Below are 21,797 nucleotides of genomic sequence, written 5' to 3' on the forward strand. Positions count from 1 at the left end.
GTCCTGTGAATTATGAAATTTTTCTCCCTGGCTGTTGACTCTTGTGTGAGCTACAGGCACTGTTCTCCCTATGCTTTGTGGGTGGTTCTTTCTTCAGTCTTGGGTAGTTGATCAGTACTCAAACGAACTGTAAGAAGGATCAAGTATCTTTAGTTCTTTCTGAGTAGCTTTCTCCTTTCCAGTGCTCTGAACTGCAACTGTTAGACATCCTGGTTTTACTGCGTTCTCAGCTGTGTCTTCTCAACTCCAGGAAATTGTTGAGCTCTGACTGAGTCCTACCTCCCTGCACCATAGTCTGGAAACTTTCTCCAGGCAGTAAGCCAGGAAAATCATACAGCTCACCTCCTTTGTCTCTCGTCTCTCATAGATCACTATCCTTTGTTGCCTGATATCCAGTGTCCTACAGTCGTTATTTCATACATTTTTTCTTCCTTTTAGGTGTTTTCAGTGGTAAGACATACATAGCCTCTGTTACTCCATCTTTGCCAGAAGCAAAGTTTCTAAATAGGTCTATATAGCTGTACTCAATCTAAGGAGAGGTGGCAATGTGCATTTCTAAGAAGGTTTGTATTATTCATTGGATAATAGTAGCTCTTTCTTTAAACAAAAGTCCATTGAGGAAACCAGTGTAAGTTCTCCTATCATATTATATAGCAGTATTAATCCCAGAGTTTTATATTTAAAAACTATAAAAATATAGTGCATGCACACACACACACATCATTCAATATTTAATCTTTGCAAGTGTGAAGTGAAATGGTCATTGTCACACATGACTGATAATCATGTAAATTGCTACAACCCCTTTATGTTTAATTAAAGAAAAACTAAAAACCTGAAAAGGTAGTAATTTACAACTAGTAAATTTTAGTCTAGGATGCTATTTTATGGAAAAATTAATAAAAGATAAAAATTTATGTAAATTACCATCTTTATATATTTATCTAAAATTTGCAAATAACAATTATTCAATAACAGGGAAATGCATTCATGTGTATATAGCCACTGAAACCATGTTTTTGAAAAGTTTATTCGAAAGGAAAGATTTATGTTACACTGTAAATTGAACTAAAATCAGTTTATATAGAGCTTATATTTTTTAACTTACTAACATTAAGTTTATAACTATATATATTTTATAATCTCAACTATAAAAGTACATTAAAACATGTACTACTAATACATTAAATAAATACACAGTATATTGAATGACAACCTAGTGTCATTCGGTGTATTCACATCAGGGCACTGTCAAAGCAACTAGTATCTGTGCATTTTCTAGTGGGTGTAGTACAATGTGTTTTACAAAGAAATGTAGAGTGCCATTGGATCAAATAAATATGCTGAATGGTGTTTGGTAAGTGAAACTATGGTTTGTTGATGTTGTATGTATTATCTGGTATTTATTGACATTTATATCTATAGATTCTCTGGACAAGCAAAATCCTGCTGGTTATTAGAGTAATAATGTTGTCATATCATTTTATACCCTCCTTATTTGGCCAAGTTAACTTTATATGATATATCGATATACACACACATATATAATATATATGCTATATATACATATAGTCTGATGGCATAATCAAAGAAAGCATGAAAGAGCAGAGAGGTACAATAATGTGGAGACACATCATTTCTTGGTATAGTGGCATACAGCCCATCTCTTGATATAGTCCATCTCTTGAAAGAACTGCAGAGGAACTAGTTTTCACAGGAAACAACTAGGTTTCGTTAACAGCAACAAAGTGGAAGGAACTTTAAGAAAAAATGTTAAGTATTTTTTTGATAACGATTTACTGGGAATGCCAGATGATACAGTGAAATGTTTCTAGAAGATGAAAAAGGTGAGAGATGTGGTTACAGAATATAATGTGTTAGGATTACAGTCTGAGTAATGAGAGTGACCTGGGGACCCTGGCTTCATTTGTTGACTGACATACTCAGGAATAAAGGATTAGATAAGATTATCGTGATGGTCTCTCAGCAGGAAGTTGTGGTGAGTCTTGGAGTGGAATGGGGGAAGGTATTTCCAGAATCAGGTAGAGCTCTTTGTCTCTCTCTTACCTCCTATCAACTGATACCTTTGGGCAATAGAGGGCAGGGTGTGGGGAAGATTTTACTCAGCATTCAGTTACTCTCTTGTCATCTGCAGATGGAAGCTCACAGAAATCAGGCTCTTAAACCAAGCACATGAGTTTCCTTTGATTTCTGTTGAAGTAGGTCTCTGGGTTATCATGGGATCACATTATTAAACAGTTTTATTTAATATGATTGAATTTATCCTGAAAAGTGAGAAAACGCAAGTTATTGAGAGAATACAATAATATTTTATTCTAAAAAGTCTTAATTACTGTGAAATATGCTTGTAGCACTACTCTTTGAAGAAGATAAATTAGAAATGAAAGGCTACCTTAAGGCAGATTCAAGAATGTTTAGTCTCCAGAGCAGCAAAGAAGATACTTCTGCCAGTTTTATCAGTAAGATTAATTCTTTCATAGACCTCAAATATAGATTATAATGCAGTACCAGGAAATATTCATCATAACTTTCTTCTGAAACCTTAATGTGAATCATCTCTGAATCTCTGAGGGAATACTCTAGAAATATTTTGATTTTTATATAAAGACATTAGATAAATACAATTGAAATGTCTCAATCTGACAACCACTTTACAAAACATAAAGTGTTTTAGCCAAGCTGCTGGTTTTGATGTGTAGCCCTCACAATGGAATAAAGCACAGAACTGGTATTAAGAGAACCTCTTTGATGGATAAATAATGGTTATAAAGAAGAGAGCATTAGATTTGGATCTCATGCTATATTGAACACAATAATTCTAGTTAATATTTCCTGAACACAGTATGCTGCAGGTACTGTGCCAAGTACTTTCCTACCTCACCTAACCTGTAAAACAACCTTAAGTGTAGGTGATGTTATTCTGTGTTCCTGACCACTACTACTAGTATATCATGTGTCTTTGTGACTTTCCAGTGCTCATGAAACCTCTTTGGTCCTCATTTTAATAAAAAATAAATATGTGTTTATGTATGAGTGGATTTAGAAAAGTGATTTTATCCTCAAAGGCATAATCAAAAGATTTCTGTTTATCACAACCCCAAACTTGACAACACCTCTTCCCAATAAGCTCAGGGAAAAAGTATTGATCTTTTCTCTCCTTAAACTTTCATAAAAACATAATTAATGATGGATGTATAATAGTAAAAACATGAAATTAAGGAACTTTGAGGAATTTCAGTTGAGATGTTGTTCTTATCTGTTTGTGTCACTTATATAATACTGAGTACTTATGTTTATTCTTACCCAGTGTCCTTTGGAACATTTTAGAATATTGTTTGCATACTTTAAAAAAATAGAAAAGTCTTTGTAATTAAAAATGCATTAGCACAAATGAGGTTGGTCAACAGTCCTTAATTTGTGTTTTAATATTTTGTCATTTTTATAGGATATAAAGTGTGATTGGAGTGAACATTTATTTGGCTGATCCTCATCATGAACCGTGCTTTTAGCAGAAAGAAAGGTAAGTGTGCTCATTTTAAAGTACTTAGGAGTCAAATCAATATTACTATAAAAATAAAGCAGAGATGATAAGAAATCAGTTTTTCCTGGTATCAGACCACATGGCTCAGGAACCAAGTTATATTAGAGCAACACTAGACTGCAAATCATTGCTAATTAACCTTCCTTGGTTATCACCCAAATGAAAAAGCAGCATTGTTTAATACACTTAGTTCACAATACGTATGTGATAATATGTTCTCTGGCAATTTTATTCTGTGTTGTTAAATTGCAAAGAATAAGATGATCTGAAATCTAGTCCTGACTTTACCTATGTAGCCATGTAATACTAAATTCCCTGGGCTCACATAAGATTACAGTGATATAAATTCATTAGTATGTGTATATGTGTCTCTGTGTGTGCATGCATGGGCGCCTCATGTATTATTGATTAATATGTGAGGATTGGTAATAGGTGAATTGATGGCAATGAGGCCAAAATAAACTTGTTATTAAAGTAGTAATTTAAAATATATATAAATGTAATATATCATGATTATCGATATAGGAATGAAGGAAACAGCTAGTTATATGTCATTTTTTTAAGTTGCAGGATATTGACAAGATATTTCTTAATACACTCATAAGAAAGAAAAAAATTGATAGTTTTGTCTGGTTCAGTAAAGTTAAAATAATGTATTCTTTTCATTCTGGAATGAGTTCTCTAGTGGAGGGAACAGGGCTCTCTGCTGTTTAACATACTATCAGTGAACTGGGAAAGAATACTTAAATGATGGTAATCAAATCTGAAAATAGTTGAAAGAGATGAGTGATATAGTAGGATTATAGCTCTATGATGGAAAAATGATCAGTTAGGTCATGTTCCTCACTACAAACTTAATAAGATATTGTAAATTGTCAAATAAAGGTCCAGAAAATCTAATACTTTTACCATTATTCATATATTGTTATTTAGAAGATGCACTTGAAGTGCTGTGTGGGTAAAAAATGTTTCAAGACTAAAATCAACATCGTTATTATCAAAGGCTTTGGTTCATTTTCTAATGTATGGATAATGAACGATCTAGACTGCTGACTAGACTGTTCTGATCTATTCCATACGGTCAGGCACAATGTGTTCTCTCTTTAAAAGGCTTCAAGGATTAATTGACACTTCATAACATGCCAAGATGAGAGAGGCTAGGATGACTTCAAGGCTTCCAGCCATGCAGCAGGAAGCACGGTTGAGAACCTTGGTGTGGTAATGAGAGTCATCTTTCAGTGTTTGTAGGGCCACCATTTAGCCACAGTACTAAGTTTAATAAAGGACAAATAGGTGTAAATTATAAGGTCACTGATTTAATGTAGGAAAGAAATTCCAGCAAAGTCATGTAAAGGTATAATGGGATTACTCAAATGGCTAACTTTTTTTGTCACTGAAGTGAGAGGTATTCAAACATTTGGATGTGCTATAGAAGATTAATCTATTCGGTAGGAATTTAGAAAATGTGAACTTTAAGGCACTTTTCAACCCTAGGAAGCTAGAGAATTATTATTTCACTTATTTTTCTGAATAGGGGAAAGCAAAATGACATTGATTGTGATTTATAATTTGCTTCTAATTAAAAACATATACCAAAAATAAAATATTGTTTCTTTTTATTCCTTTTACTAAAAACAAAGTCTTGGAATCATTCTATGATATACTGAAGTATTTTTAATAAAGCAATAGAAACCTTACATCACAACTCATCACTTTAATTATATTATCTCATTTTTTAAAAACACTTTTAGACCTTTTTTTTATATGCTTACAATTCCCTTTCCCGTGGTTTTAAAGTTGAACCTCCATATTTCAAATTTACTCTTTATTTGAAGAGGATTTAGAGTGGTTTTTCATTGAGAGATCCCAAGGGTTGGATACTTATACAAGTAATCAGCAATTGTATATTTGTCTCATTTGAACACAGTGAGTACAACAATGGGGAAAATTGCACTAAGTTGGAGAATCAAGGAGCAGAAGCAGTTGTTATTACCTGCTTTGCTTTGTTCTCTTTAGATTTCTGTCAACTTATCTTATTTTTCAAATCTAATGATTAAATATCTTTACCAGGAAATTATTAATCAATATTTTCCTCCAACTCCAAGTTAGAACTTGATAGTAGAAGTTCTTTTTTTATTATTTTTTATTTGTTGAAACATAATTAATTGTACATATCTGTGGGGTACAGCATTGAATATCAATATCTGTGTGCAATATGTGATGCTCAAATCAAGATAATTAGCATATTCACCGTTACACAATGTAATCCTTTTTTGTGGCCCTTTGCCAATTCCTCACTAAACCCCGTCCACCTTCTCCCTTCCCACCTCTGGTGGCCTCAGTTCTATTCTTTCCTTTGAAAGTTCAACAAATTATTATGGTTATTGTATCTTTCTTTCTTCCTATTAAGTTTATCTGTTTCTTTTTTCTTTTTCCTGGACATTTTTTTAGCTCCCACTTATAAGTAAGGACATGCTGTATTATGACTCATTTAGTGAGGTTGTTAAATGAAAAATTCTTACAGCCTCTGCTCTTGATTTCAACCAATCATACTGTTTGATTGAATTTTATTTTAGATTAAAAACTTGAATTTTATGAGAGAATTTATATATCCTGGCAATCTGAAGCTATAATTATATTCCTAGGGAATATATAATTCAAGTCATATTTCTGGTAACTAGCATCAACATATGCTGTACACAGTATTCTAAACAAAGCAACATGGTCTTCTATCAGTAAAAGCTTATCTCTTTATTTCATAGATATCCAGTTTACTTGGTCATCACATGCAACCTTACTAAATGATCCTGGGCCTCAGAAGCCTAAGGAAAAAAGATTGTCATCTGTAACCTAAATATTTTTTTTTTCTTTTTATTAAGTCTTCAAATAAGTAATTTGGTATTCTCCACTGTCTTGCTTTGCAAATGCTCTAATGTTATTAGAGTTGCTCAGAATTCTTAAAAGGACTGAATATATTGATTGCATCATTTTGAGCTTTTTTGAAAAGCTCTTTAAAAGTTAGTCTAATAGAATTATAGATTAAATTTTAATGATTGTATTTGTTTTAGATTCTTTTTGCTTTCTTTTTTAATTTTAAAAATTCTATATTCTATTTATTACATCAGAAATAAAGTATTTAGTAAAAAAGCATAAAATATAGCACGCAAGTGAATGTGATTAAATAATTCAACTAATTACACTTCAGTTTCTTTAACTTATTAGTTGGCATACTGGTGAGTAGATATAATAATCATAATAATGCATAGCACTTAAATTCAATATTTAAATATTATTTTCCTTTTTATTAAGATTTTATTCAAATGCATTCATTCATCTAACAGCATTTAGCATTCAATTTAATACATTCAAAGTAGGTGCTTTCACTATGTTTAGCTCTGATGATCCAAAAATAATGAATACTGCATTTTTCTTGATGAGCTCCTAATCTAAAAGCGTTTGAAAACCTAAATTTATTGACCCAGCCATCAGAGTAGTTTGACATTTGTCAAATATTTTGAAATGTTGGCATTTCCTTTCATGTGAGTGTTCAATATTGATTTAGTGATTTTAGTTTAATTTCAAGAAAGGGGAACACATTCTAGAATGTCTGTGTTTTAATTTCTGCACTAGTTCGATATATCTAATTGCTTCTGTGGGCATATATAGTGACCAAAGCCTATCATCTGTATGCCCTCCTTAAGGCTCAGTCACATATACATGAGTTAATATAAACAGTTTTAGTCTGTCATTTTTTTTCTTTTGCCAAAGTGTAAATTAGGGTGATTTAATTAGGATGACACAATTAGTAAGGACAGATTTTGTAAATCTCACAGATTTTGTAAGTGTATTGCCTATATTAGAGGTTATATAATGAATAACCACTAAAACATCAACACCTGATATTATGTGAATACAGATTTTTGTCATTGTAGAAACTGCAGCTTATCCACTAGTAATTTAATATTGTGATTATTTTAGTCTGTCACCAGAAACAGCTGGGTATGTCTACCCTCTTTCTAGGTCACTGTAATAGGAGACTATAACAGAGGCAATATTGTCAGTATTCAAATCATAGTGGCGTACATGAGAAAGCAAGTATATCTCTGCCTCAGGATTGGTATGGACCATCATATTCAGACTTTATCCAGATTTACATCCTCTGGAGAAGTGTTTTGTGTTTTGGTAAGGAGACATGAAAAGAATTTAGTGAAGGGGTAAAAAGAGAATTTGGATTTCTTTTTAGGTTTTCTAAAGGCAATTGTTTGGTGTTTTTATTGTTTGGGTGTACAGTATTATGGTTTACATCTTTTAACATACAAGGGCAAGACTATACCCCAAATCTAAATATAAATTATTCTTGAATTAATCATATCACTATCCATTAGCAATCATAAAAAGTATAATCATATGAAAATCCATATAAGAAATAAAAATTTCACACGTTAAATGTCACTGTCAGTATTGCTTTTTGAAGCTTAGAATACATTTTCTCTCAAAATATTTCACTCAAGTACAGCCATCACATTATTCATTGCAGTGATCAGAAATAGCCCCAATGCTACTGGTCCTTCATTATTTTTCTTAGAAATTCTTGTGAATACTGTATTGTACCCCATAAATATGTTTTATATAAATATAGTGACTTATCCTTCAAATGGTATAAAATAATTGACATTTCAGGAATATATGCCATTCTATTTCTTCTCATTTCCCCAGATAAGAAAAACATATTAATGATATCTAATTAGTTTTTGTTAACACCATTTAAAAATATTCTGGATTGAATGTTGAAAAAATGCTTTGTTTAGCAATCCACTATTTCTTTCAATGTGTACTTATTTAACATTTTTAATAGTAAAATTTCTGATTCTATTCTGTTTATAATAATTGATTCTAAATTTTTAAACTGTCGTGAGGAATAAAATACACACAACACACAAAACTCCTCTAATGGATACGATGCAGTTTGAGGATTAAGAAATTTTACTCCAAAAATTGCAGTTTCATAAGAAAAGTCAATTTGCTTTGTGTAAACATTAAAATTTTTCTCCCCCTCATACATTACATAAGGTATTTGGGGACAGATGTAGAATATATTAACAAAGTTCAAAAATTGAATGAAAAATATAAATAATACAAATATAAATAAAGTGTAAATAATATACTGTATAAATTAACTTCAGCATCTTCTATCCTTTGGGTTATTTTTATTTCTAGTATTTTATTTCACATATCTAAGAAACACTTCAAATTACTACATTTAAGATTATTTATATCCAAAATTCCAATAATAGACCTTCAATCAATGTTTCTCTAAATTTAGAATAAAGATTATCCTAACATTATATTGATTTTTAAATGAATATAGTACATTGATCTATTTCAGCTTTATACAAATGCAGTTGTTAGTTTAATGTTAAAACTTCCCTTTAGAATAGTTAAATCTTGGTGCTAAAACGTAAAATCATAATGAGTGAAGAGCAGATTAATTTTTATTGTTTTGGGTATTAAGAAAAATATCCTGTAACTCATGAAAGCATAAAGTGAAAGTAAAAAGATATTTGTTTTTAATTATGTAATTAATATAGTTACCTATAGCCCACTGAAGTTATTGTTTTACATATTACCTAAAAATTTGTTATTATTTGTATTATTTGAAAACTTTTTAAAAGAAAAGCTAGGGTCTTTTATACCGAGGAAAGTGTCCTAAAATCACTCCCCAGCTACATTGTTCTTCTATATGACTGGTTATTCCTTTTCAATTTAGCAAAAGAATTTAAGAATTAAGAATGTTTTCACCCATCTCAGACTCCCTACAAATGCTAATGTATGAATATGACACCATAAGAACCTGTGATTTAATTTAACACTGTGTATTCTTCATTGCAGACAAAACATGGATGCATACGCCTGAAACTTTATCAAAACATTACATTCCCTATAATGCAAAGGTAAAAATAGTTCATATGATATTATTTAATTTTATTTTGTTACAGTTTTATTACTAATTCATGACTGATCTTAGAAAGATTTCTTATGCTTTAGTATTTCCAGGTAAATGATTCCTGAAAAAAATTTACGTAAATAAATTGTGTAGTATATAGTGTGGGATGTTATTTTTCCCTTCAAGTAAGTGCTTTCTCTTTTAAAAGAGCATCCTTTTTAATTTTAGCTATTTTATGCATGCATTTTCTTCAAGTGATTTTGACTATTTCAAAAAATTGTTTGCAATATCATGGCCTGTAGCAAAACAAACAAATAACAAATTAGCTTTCTTTAAAAATAATGATGCGTTACACAGACTTAGTATAAAAACTAACCTGGAAATGAGAAAAGATGAGCTGTAATTTTAATGAGTGTAATTATCATCCAAGAAAAAAAGAAACAAACAAAACTTTATTAAGATAATGCAGAAAATAAGTGCACTTTTGTGTGTGATTCTTTTGTTCATGTTGCTGTATTTTAATAGAGAAGTAGAAACATGCATCTATACTCCATGTCTTTAAAGATCTGATTTGTTGTTGTTGTTGGAAAACTGAACGAACAAATGAATGTAATTTACCAAAGAGATTTTAGAGAAAGGTCTTATTTTGTAGTCAGTGAGAACCAAACGTGAAATAGGTTTTAGAGAAATCTGAGTCAAAATTTGGAATAGACAGAAGTGAATTAAAGACTTTGGATTGGGAATATGAGAGAGAGTCAAACTTAAGCAACTAAACTTTGGAGACATCATGGGTGAAAACAGAAAATTATAATATTTTTATAAGAGAAATAGTATTTATGGATCAGTGAACTATATGCTGGGATATAATGAGATTAGCCATGGGAATTATTTCAGGAAAAATAAAAAATGTTTATTGAGCAGAAAGTCAATGGCGTTTAATGGAGAACCTCTAGAGTGCTGGTCTAAGTCTGAATCAGCAGGAAGAAACACTTAAAAGGCCATCTAGAAGAAGTTCTTCCAGAGCTGTTGCTCAGCAGTGAGATTTGTGGAATGCAGCAACTATATTTTTTTCTTGCTGACTTTGGAGCAAGGAAAATGCTGTAAAATATTTTCTATATAAAACTAATATACTTGAAATCACCATCTCATGAATTTTCCGACAGTTATCATGAACTTTGATTGCCATGATTTAGCATGAAAAGTTTAGTTAACTGAATGAGAAAATTAAGTTAATATTATCTATCATCTTCACAGTATTCCTCCTATTAGCTATTAATAAACTATGCAACATCTATACAGAAAAAATTTTTTAATCTAGAAAGCTACTATTATTTTAAAGTGCATGTTCAGTTTTTGATAATATTCTCAATCATAATAGAATTTTATTCTCCAGTTGAAACCATCAAAAATTATTTTTATGTGATTCAAAAGTCTCATTTTGAAAAAGTGGTTTATAAAGTACTAAAAGATTGTATTATAATCAGAACTCCCTTTATATTTAACTTTGTGGGTTAATGTGACAGTGGAGATCTGCTTGCCAACATGGAAAAGATGCCTGTGCTAATTCACATGTGTGTAACAATAGTAGGGCATCCTACAGGAAGTAGAAGGCAGAGAAACATCTTGCCAGACTGGGGTCAGTAAAATATGGGAGGGTGGGTTGATTTTGTCACTTTCAAATATGACATCATTAGTGGTAAAGTATATCATATATGTATTAAGTAACATTGACACAATTCAAAGAATACTATTGTTTTTCTGAATTACCTTCTTTGTGTCACTTTTTAGATTGACCTTTTACTAGAGTTATTTTTGAAGATGTTTTATATCTCTTCTTAAAGTACATACCACTTGAAAACCACATCCATGTCCACAGGAAGTAGCTCGGCACAACAGAAAAGAATACAGACTGAAGAACTAGATTGCCTTGGTTTATATCTTGACTCCAACACTTATTACCTATGTATCTTTGGGGAAATTACTTTACCATAGGGTTTTTCATCAATAAATAAAATGATAATAGTAATTTCTCACTAGAGTTGTTATAGACATAAAGGTGTCAGATGAAGTGTTAGAACAGTATTGGGAATAAAAAAACTACTCAGTAAATGTAAAAAATCCTAAATTTATCTTTTTACTTTTCACCGGACTTACCAAAGTTCCTGTGTCATAGTAGATGTTTTATACACACACACACACACACACACACACACACACACACACACACACACTATTTATATTTATATATGTATATATGGTATGATTTGAATATGTCCCCCAAAGTTCATGTGTTAGAAACTTAATCCCCAATGCCACAGTGTTCAGAGGTGGGGCCTAATAAGAGGTGATTAGGTCATGATGGATGTGCCTTCATGAGTGGATTAATATTGTCATCACAGGAGTGGGTTAGTTATTGTGAGAGTGACTTTGTTATAAAAGCAAGTCTGGACCCCTCTTGCACTCTCTTGCTCTCTCTTGCACATATGCTCTCTTGCCTTTCCGCCTTCTACCATGGGATGACATAGCAAGAATGCCCTCACTGGATGCAGCTCCTTGATCTTGGACTTTGCTCCCTCCAGAACTGTAAATCCGATAAATTTCGTTCGTTATATATTATGCTATCTCAGGTATTCTGTTATAGCAGCATGAAATAGGCTAAGGCAATATATTTAATGAATTATGCATAATAACATTTCTAACATAATTACAAAATAGTTACATTTCACTGAGCCCTAATATATGCCTGGTACTATGCTAGTGTATTTTTACATTATCCCATTTAGTATTTACAATGATCCAGGACAGTGAATGTCAATGTTATCACCACTTTACATATGAGAAAACTAATGCTGAACGATTATGTAATTTGCCTTTTGTTACAAAGCTAGCAAAATAGACCCAGACTGAAAAACTGAGGTCTATCTGACTTCATGTTCTGCTTCTTTTTATTCATGTAGTAACACTTGGTTATTCATTCATTCACTAAGTGGCTGTTATGTACAAGGGTACTTCAGAAAATTCATGGAAAAATAGAATTAAAAGATAATACAAATTTTTTCATGAACTTTTTGAAGTACCCTCATATAAGGCCCTGTTGCTGAAGCTTCACTGAATGTTGGTGACACTTCAGAGCTATATGACTCATGTCTTATATGCTTATAGAGCTTATTGTCATAAGGAAATATTATACAAAAGTAACTAACATAAAAAGCACATTATATTCTATGCCATTCAAATGACACAGAAATATGGAGAGATTCTGAGAATTGTGAGTCACTAATGTTTTGTGAGTGGAGGTAAGATAGGATTTCAAAGGGTCAAAACAAGGTCAGAATGATCATTTCAAGCTGAGCAGCCTGGGGGAGGATAAGCACAGGGTTAGTAATGCAAAGGGCACAAACTGTATAGCAAGAGCTGGGTTAGAGCATAAAGTACTATTGATGGTAAAGTACATTATCAATCAGAGATCCATGTGAGAAATAGAACTAGTAGGATGTGTACACACACACACACACACACACACACACTTATTGTTTTATTTCAAGGAATTGGGTTACATGATTATGGAGGGCTGGCTAGCAAGTCTGAAATCCATATGGCAGACCATTAGGAAGGGCAGGCTGGAAATTTGGGGGCAGGAGCTGACCCTGAAGTCCACAGGTGGAATTTCTTCTTAAAAGAGCAGTTTTGTCTTAGTTTTGTTTTTATGGCCTTTCAGGTGATTGGATTACGCTCACCCAGATTATCCAGGATAATCTCCTTTACGTAAAGTGAACTGATTATAGATGTCAATCACATCTACAAAATAATTTCACAGCAACACCTAGATCAGAATATGATTGAATTACTGGGTACTATAACTTAGGACACATAAAGCTGATCATCATAAATGCTAATGATGGACAAAGCTAAAAAGGTAAATTGGGAAGGCTTGGAATAGCAGGGAAAACAGTTTGGGTCGTGAACTAATCAAACAGGATTTTAGGAAGGTAAACCTGTAGTGATATGAAAGTTAATTTGGATCAGGGGAGACAGGATGACATTAAATCTCTTAGGAAGTTATTTTAATAGTCCAAGCGTGTGGTGATAAATTTATCTTAGGGTAGTAGATAAATATGTAGTGCAAAAAAAAAGATATGCTAAATATTCCAGAGAAAGAATTGATGTAACATAGGAACAGTTTGTATGCAGATAACAAGAAAAATATCTATTTTCATCCTGGCTAAAATGGAGAATCATCATATCATTAAAAGATACCCATCATTTTACTCACTTTTGGCATCAAATTAAGCCAATAAATTTAACAGACTATTTAAGAATTATAATTCTCCCTGGGGAGATATGTAATAACATTTATGTTAAGGTGTCTTCAATTTTAAAATAATAATTTTCTGCTTTAATATTGTAATCCCTTTAGTTTCTTTTTGTGAACACATCTTAGTTCTACATTCTTTCATTTTATAGGACATTGATATCAAAAATTCACATTTAATATTCATAATGTAACTATTTCAGATCATATGTCGATGTAAAGTAATAGATGGTTTTAAATAAGTATTATTCTATGGAGGGTTCTTTAGTTTTTGTTTCTTTTTTTTTTTTTAATGTGCACTGATAGCATTAATACTAGTTCATTGCGAATCTTTCATATTATCCTGTGTACTTTGCAGTGATGTTTTCAAATTGCGGGTTATGACCTATGAAAAAAATTGGGTTCTGAAGTCTAGGTAGCGAGTCATGGGAGACATGTATTTAAATATGGATAACAAGGGCAAGAAAAGTAGGAGCTACAGGAGAAAAGCAGTGAGAATCTGGACACATTTTGAAAACAAAGCTGACAGGATTAATAGATTGAATATTAGTTTCCTATTGCATTAAAGCAGAAATTTTAAAAAATTTTGATCACCCTTATAAAAGCCTGTAGTATTTTCTATTCCTTCCAACTTTTGATGAGAATGCTGAATGTCTTTCTATAAAGGTGAAACTGGCAAACTTATTTTAATCAATTTATTATTCTGTTGGAGTGAGATGGTCATTTCCTAGATGAAGATTTATGAGAAATGTTTTCTAAAAAACATTTATTTATTAAATGTTTTATTCTAAAATGCATAACTATCCCAAAAAACTCATATGTATTTATCATTTTATAAAAGACCTAGCTTTAAGGTATGTAAGAGTGCAGTTCTGAAGAGATTACTACATTACTTTGCACTATGCACCAGTACAGAGGGTCTGTATTCCTTGATTATCGGTTTACTGTGTTCCAAACTTTAAAAGTGAGTGAATCCAAAACAAATAGGTACATGAACCTTGACCTTAAAAGCTTATGACTTCCCGGAGGAGAGAAAACAGCACATGAAATGTAGATGATGACCAACGAAATAAAGTATGAATGTTAAAGAGAGGTTTGAAAAGATTACATTATGTTTCAATGCTTTCTAGAGATACCAGAGTTTCATATATGAGCTTGTTCATATACGCCACTATGGTGTGTGTAATGAGAGAAGACTTGCTGACTCACTGAGTAGTGTGATTTTTAGCCAGGTTTCTAAATCTTTACGACCTAATCTTTCTAACCTATTCTTTCTCAACATTTATTGCCTATAAGCTTTTGTTTAGTTTTCAAAAACAAACCAAAAAAAGAACAAAAACAAAGAAAAAATGTGATATCAGATATGCCAGTAAGATGTTAGGACATGAGGTTTCTAACCCTTAATAGTTGATTGAAAACCATACCTTGACCACTTACATTTGAAACTTCTAGCTAATCCTGTTCAATAGTAGTTATGATAGACAAATCAGAACCTAGATATGTGGTATGCTCAGATGCACCCCACAGGAGCAGACTTTATTCCAACAACTCCACTGATGATACCAGAATTTTATAACCACATTGTTTCTACATCCAAATGTGATTGGAGCAGTCACTTCTCAGACAAACTATCTGGGTTCAAATTTCTGCTCTCCCAACTAATATTTGAATTATGTAACTTTTCTATCCTTGAGTTTTCTCATTTGTAAAATGAGATTAATAATTGCACATACCTCATTAGGTTGTTAGGAGATTTAAAGGAATTAATATATTTTTTTAAAATGCTTAGATCAGTGTCTGGTATGTCAAAAGCTTATTATTAGTAGTATCTTTGTTATAGAAAGCATTCTGTCAAATCTGTAGTCGGCACTTAGTTGTTACCATCTCTAGAGAATAATTTAGTGGTTTGTAAACAGAGAACAAACCACTTGAAATTCATGTCAGGTGTTTTATCTTTTCCGTTTACATCAGAAATAGTGGCATCAGCCAAGGTACCTGCAGTGGCCATTGTAAAAGTTTAAATTGATAAGAAATGGCTTTTTCTGCAGGCACAATAGAACACTCCGCTGCCAACCTGGTGGATTTATATACAGGGGAATTCTCTTGCCATAATGAAAAATACCATTGTGATTTTACTTTCCTATTACCTTGAGTTTTCAACAACTGCATTCTGGAGCAAAATATTAATGTAAGATTGTTCTGGTCCTAAAATCAAATATAGAAATATTAGAAAGTCCATGGAGTTTTACAAGTAAGAAGTTAATGAAGAGAGAAAGTTACATTATTTGGCCTAATGAGTCATGTTAAAGAAAGGGCTTAGTGTAACTAAACCGTTTTACTAATGCTTCTTAAATTACTTTTGATGAATATATGATAAATCACCCTGCAATGAAATGTTAATACTGGTAATAAAACTTCTTAAAGAAAACATAGGAGAAACACTTCAGGAAAAAGGACTGGGCACAGACTTCATGAATATAACCCCAAAAGCACGGGCAACCAAAGGAAAAATAAACAAATGGGATTATATCAAACTAAAAAGCTTCTGCACAGCAAAAGAAACAATTAACAGAGTTAAAAGACAACCAACAGAGTGGGAGAAAATATTTGCAAAATATACATCTGACAAAGGATTAATATCCAGAATATATAAGGAACTCAAACAACTTTACAAGAAGAAAACAAGCAACCCAATTAAAAAATGGGCAAAAGAGCTAAGTAGGCATTTCTCTAAGGAAGATATACAAATGGCCAACAGACATATGAAAAAATGTTCAACATCACTCAGCATCCGGGAAATGCAAATCAAAACCACATTGAGATACCATCTAACCCCAGTTAGGATGGCTAAAATCCAAAAGACTATGAATGATAAATGTTGGCGAGGCTGCGGAGAAAAAGGAACTCTCATACATTGTTGGTGGGACTGCAAAATGGTGCAGCCTCTATGGAAAATGGTATGGAGGTTCCTCAAGCAATTGCAGATAGATCTACCATACGACCCAGCTATCCCACTGTTGGGAATATACCCAGAGGAATGGAAATCATCAAGTCGAAGGTATACCTGTTTCCCAATGGTTATCGCAGCACTCTTTACAATAGCCAAGAGTTGGAACCAGCCCAAATGCCCATCATCAGATGAGTGGATACGGAAAATGTGGTACATCTACACAATGGAATACTACTCAGCTATAAAAACGAATGAAATACTGCTATTTGCAACAACATGGATGGACCTTGAGAGAATTATATTAAGTGAAACAAGTCAGGCACAGAAAGAGAAGTACCACATGTTCTCACTTATTGGTGGGAGCTAAAAATTAATATATAAATTCACACACACACACACACACACACACACACACACACACACACACAAACCGGGGTGGGGGGGGAGAAGATATAACAACCACAATTATTTGAAGTTGATACGACAAGCAAACAGAAAGGACATTGTTGGGGGGAGGGGGGAGGGAGAAGGGAGGGAGGTTTTGGTGATGGGGAGCAATAATCAGCCACAATGTATATTGACAAAATAAAATTTAAAAAAAAATGTTAATACTGGTATATGACTTAATTGAAGAAAATTTGGGTGTTAGAAATAAATTATATCTGCTATCATGTCAAAAAACGAAAATAAGGAAAGAGAACATATGAGGATACTTCAAACAGTTCATGGAAAATAGAATTAAAAAAAGATATGAATCTTCCCATGAACTGTTTGAAGTACCCTCATATACAAATTGAACCCTGAGGAATCACTGAAAGTTGGGCAAAAGACACATCTCTGTAGTCGATGAGATGCATTGTTAAAACATCCAAAATGGTTTAGAATTTCAAATTTATAAGATTCTTTAAAGGGGCTTTATAATAGGAGCAAACATAAGCATTTGCCAGTTTTGCTGATTGTTGATTCCAGGAGGAATGTAAAAAAACATGAAGAGCTCAAGTGAATTGCATGTAATCCATTTCATTTATTAGAAAATGAGTTTTTAGTTAATTTCAAAGCATAAGAACCACTTAAAAATCAGTTTTATATAGAATCTTTTTAAAAAGTTTTATTAGATTTTAGAACTGGTCGTTAGTAATGCTAATATGTACAATTCATATTTATTCCAAACAGATTTAAGAATGAACAAGTTCTCTAGGAATTAAGTTCTCTAATTTCCTCCAATCAAAAAAATATATACTATAATATATATTGATAATTCTGCATCTGTAACCATTTGGAAATATCTCTTTATGTGCCAAAGCAACACTGACACATACTTAAAAGAAATTAGAAATCTATAACGTGTTTTTTTTCCCTTGCCTTCTAATATTGTGGGACGTCATATGGTGTTTTTCATGCTAAAAAATATGAAAACAAGAATAGCGTAGTAATAACTGGGAGTTTACTTAAATGTGATTTTGTAGTTGCTATGTGCTTATAAAATACAAGAATAAGTGGAAAAGAGAAATGAGAATAAATACTTAACATTTCATGAGTTACTTCTTGAGACGAACTTATAGCACCACTTTAATTTCTGAAAAATTTATGCCTCTTTTAAAGAGGACTCATTTTCCCCCCTAAAGTCTTCTCAGATAACTGAAATAGTTATTGAACATAATTTTGAAGGTTATCATCATTGTAAACAATAACTCCCTATATAAGAATGCTCTAAATAAGTGTTATTTAGCTGCTAGAAATTACCAAAAAGAATCCAAAACTTTATATTAATTATTCCTTATGAAATTTCCCTATGGACTATGGTGTCGTTTTTTTTTTATTTTTTAAAAAAGATATTCTGTGTGTTATGGATTCAAAGGCCTTAGTGTTGATAAGGACTTCAGGATTCATTATTCCAACTCCATCAATTTCTTGATAAGGTAAATTTAGGCCCAGACAGGTTAAATGATTTACTCAAGATTACGCAGGAAGACAGTAGCAAAATTAGGTCTAGAAATCAAGTCTCCTGTTCAACATCCGTTTTTCTTTCCATTGCAATATACTATTTCATAGTTTTAAAGAGATTCACCTACTCAGCCAGCAGATGAATGAACCCAAAGACAAGGTTGAATATGTATATGCATCTGCCATTTGTAACAAGATATTTTGTATGTGAAATTACTTCATCTACAGAGCCCTGTCTGTTAGTTGATGCCTTGGACATCATATGAAACCAGCCAAGAGTTTGGCAGAGGTGTGAGTGAGCTAAGCATACTAAATAAAGTCTACATATTTGCCTCCCTAATACAGGGGCCACAATATCTAGGCTTCCATAAAGTATTTTATTTTCCTTATTCTGCTTTGCTTATTGATATTTCTATGTATGAAATCCTAGATAAAAACACCTTGGTAATATCTATGTCCTTAAATGCTTCTTCAACTTGAGAACAACTAGTTACTATAAATGGGGTATTTTCTGAATGTTGGATATATTTATCACTGGCTGAAATAACATGAAAGCTTGTTCATAGCCAAAGAATGTTTGTGAAAAAAGAATGGTCTGATTTGGTTTCAAAGGGGTCAACAGTGGCATTATGGAGCCTGGAATATGAAACTTAGGGATCTGAGCAGAAAGGAAAGGTAGAGTATATTGTAGGTTTGAGGAAAAAACATGATTGAAAAAGGTAAAAGACATTTAATGATTTTATCAATATCATTTTAGTAATGGTCTTGATGAGTGGCTGAAGCCAGCATATGCTAGATTTAAGAAAATCAGCAAAGAAGTGAGCATGTTTTGAATGAAGGACCTAGGAGAAATAAGTGGGAAGGAAGAAGAAGGAATTTTACCAGAGGTAAAATGTGGCAGGAAACACCAACGTTTTGAAAATAATTTGGATTTGAACACATTATCAGTGGATTATATGGCTGCATTTCAAATATTGATCAGAAAGAAGTTAGATGGAGGCAAGTTGCCTCTGGGGTTCTCTCTTTGTCATTTGGTTAAGATGGTGCGAGTTAAGACTGGTGGCCAGTTGACTCCAGAGACCCAGAATCTCTTCTGCAAACAAACTAAGATCCCAGATCACTGTGTTCTTACATTTAAAGAGACATTTAAGAAGAAATAATCTTTCATCCCTTAGGATATATATACATAAGTACATATATTTTAAATCAAACTAAAGTCATGTTTGTCTTTCTTCTAATGCTATGAACTAAGGGAAACGTCCATCTCCGGAGCAGTTATGCATATTTTTACATTTGAGAATAGTCTCCTGTTGTGTACCTGTTTCTTCAGTTTTCAGGAAAGTGTTTAACATCTAGTTTTTTTCTTTCTGCTGGAACTAAGTGGTTCCTTTTTTCCTCACCTTTTAAAATTATATTCAAGAAAAGTAAAAGTAGACTCCAGTATCAGTCTTATGATCAGATACTCTGGGAATAACTCCTCTCTCGTACAATTATGACAGCAAAGCAGTAAAAAGAAGGGTGGTAGGAAGTTAAAGATTTGATGTAATTTATGCAGTTATAATCTGAGAAAAGATGGATTTCAGAGTATAGAGAACACTGAATAAAACATTGAAAAATCAATTGTTTACATTATTAGGTCTGCAATATATTTTATTTTACAAGAATGATAACTTTGTTTCAGAGACATGTTTTTATGCTAATTATTAAATTTAAACAGTACAAAAAAACACTGAAGTACAGAAATTAACACATTGGTCAAAATCCAACAAAGCAAAAATAACCCTGTGTTAACTTTTAGTTAACAGTATTCCAGACATCTCTCTCTGCCCAAATAGAAGTGCAAGAACAGACATGTATATAAAAAGTAGTGTTCAACATTATATAAACAACTCTATAGCTATAAGTTTCTAAGCAGTTTGCATCTATCATCTCATTTAGTCCTCACAAAAGCCCAATGAAATTGGAACTATCCCCTGCCCACTCTGCTCCCATGAAACAGTTAAACTGTAGCATTAAACATTAAGTTATAAGTAGTTAAGGAAAGTGAGGCTGAGAATGAACAAATAGATAGATAGGAAGAATTAACTTTATAAGAAGGAAATTATAACATGCACCCTATTTTAAAATAAAAGCATGAACTTTGTTTGAATTTACCAGGAGAAATAAAGGAAGTCAAAATGACTCAAAGGAGTTATTAAATTTTAGATATATATCTCTTTGTCAAAAGGAATATTACTTCCTAAAAGATTGTACTAAGATTTAAGGATGATGATTATGAAAGTCATTAAGTATTTGGTATCCTTATGTTTTTCCTTAACAGCACATTTTGGTTTTTGACAGTGTGAATGTATGAATGATGAGGTGCACGGCCTACTTACATTTCCTGCTAGTGTGCTCCAATCCCCAGTTTTTGTTGCTTATTTCAATTTTACGTGCCAGGATTTGCAATATTTACAGTTGGTTCTGAAATCATAATTCCAATAGTAGTTTAATCTTAATTACATATTGAAGTGGATTCAGTTCACCAAGACTCCATTTACCATTTCTTCTCTATTCCTAAGACCTTTATTTAATTTTGGTTTTCCTCTTCAAGAAATTCCTCCAAAAAAGATCTAATGACTCCAAACTTTCATGATGTATTTCACATTTGAGAATGACTGCCTATCATCTTTCTCCTTGGATCTCTTTTCCTTCAAAATGTGAATCACTGTTGCAGTCTTCCTTCAATTCTCCTGTGGAGAACATATCAAAAATCCACTCCAATTTCCCCCCTTGAAGGTGCCTTTCTTTTTTTGGTGAGGATGCCTGAGAGGTCATTCTTTATCCTTAAATTTTAGTTACATAATGGATATGTTTTCATGTTGACTGTGCTGTTTCATTTTTTTCTTCTGTTGTACAGTGTAACCTTTTTACTTGCAAATCAATTCCCTTTTCATTGTACTGGAGTTTTACTGCGTTCTCCTCACTTTCCTCCTACCTCTCTTTTGACTGCTTTTCAGTGGTTTTGGCAGGTCTGTCTACCTAAGACTCACCGTTGCTCTGGATTCTATCCTTGTACTTCTTTCTTCTTTCTTATACTCCACCT

At 32.4% G+C, this 21,797-nt stretch overlaps 1 protein-coding gene across 5 annotated transcripts in view; it reads left to right on the forward strand.

Annotated features, from left to right (window-relative positions):
• The window catches only part of GULP1 (GULP PTB domain containing engulfment adaptor 1), a 282,987-nt gene that overhangs the window by 160,809 nt on the left and 100,381 nt on the right, over positions 1-21,797 (forward strand). For 4 of the 5 annotated variants that reach the window (XM_063101617.1, XM_063101641.1, XM_063101634.1 and 1 more), the window contains exons 2-3: positions 3,467-3,541; positions 9,452-9,513. In XM_063101617.1, the coding sequence (XP_062957687.1) occupies positions 3,514-3,541; positions 9,452-9,513 (90 nt within the window). In that variant the 5' untranslated portion in view covers positions 3,467-3,513. Of the gene's footprint in view, positions 1-3,466; positions 3,542-7,701; positions 7,745-9,451; positions 9,514-21,797 lie in introns of those variants that run through there. The other variant, XM_063101630.1, reaches the window with a different exon arrangement.

Source organism: Cynocephalus volans, chromosome 1 (genome assembly GCF_027409185.1).
Source record: "Cynocephalus volans isolate mCynVol1 chromosome 1, mCynVol1.pri, whole genome shotgun sequence".
Classification (NCBI taxonomy): Eukaryota; Metazoa; Chordata; class Mammalia; order Dermoptera; family Cynocephalidae; genus Cynocephalus; species Cynocephalus volans.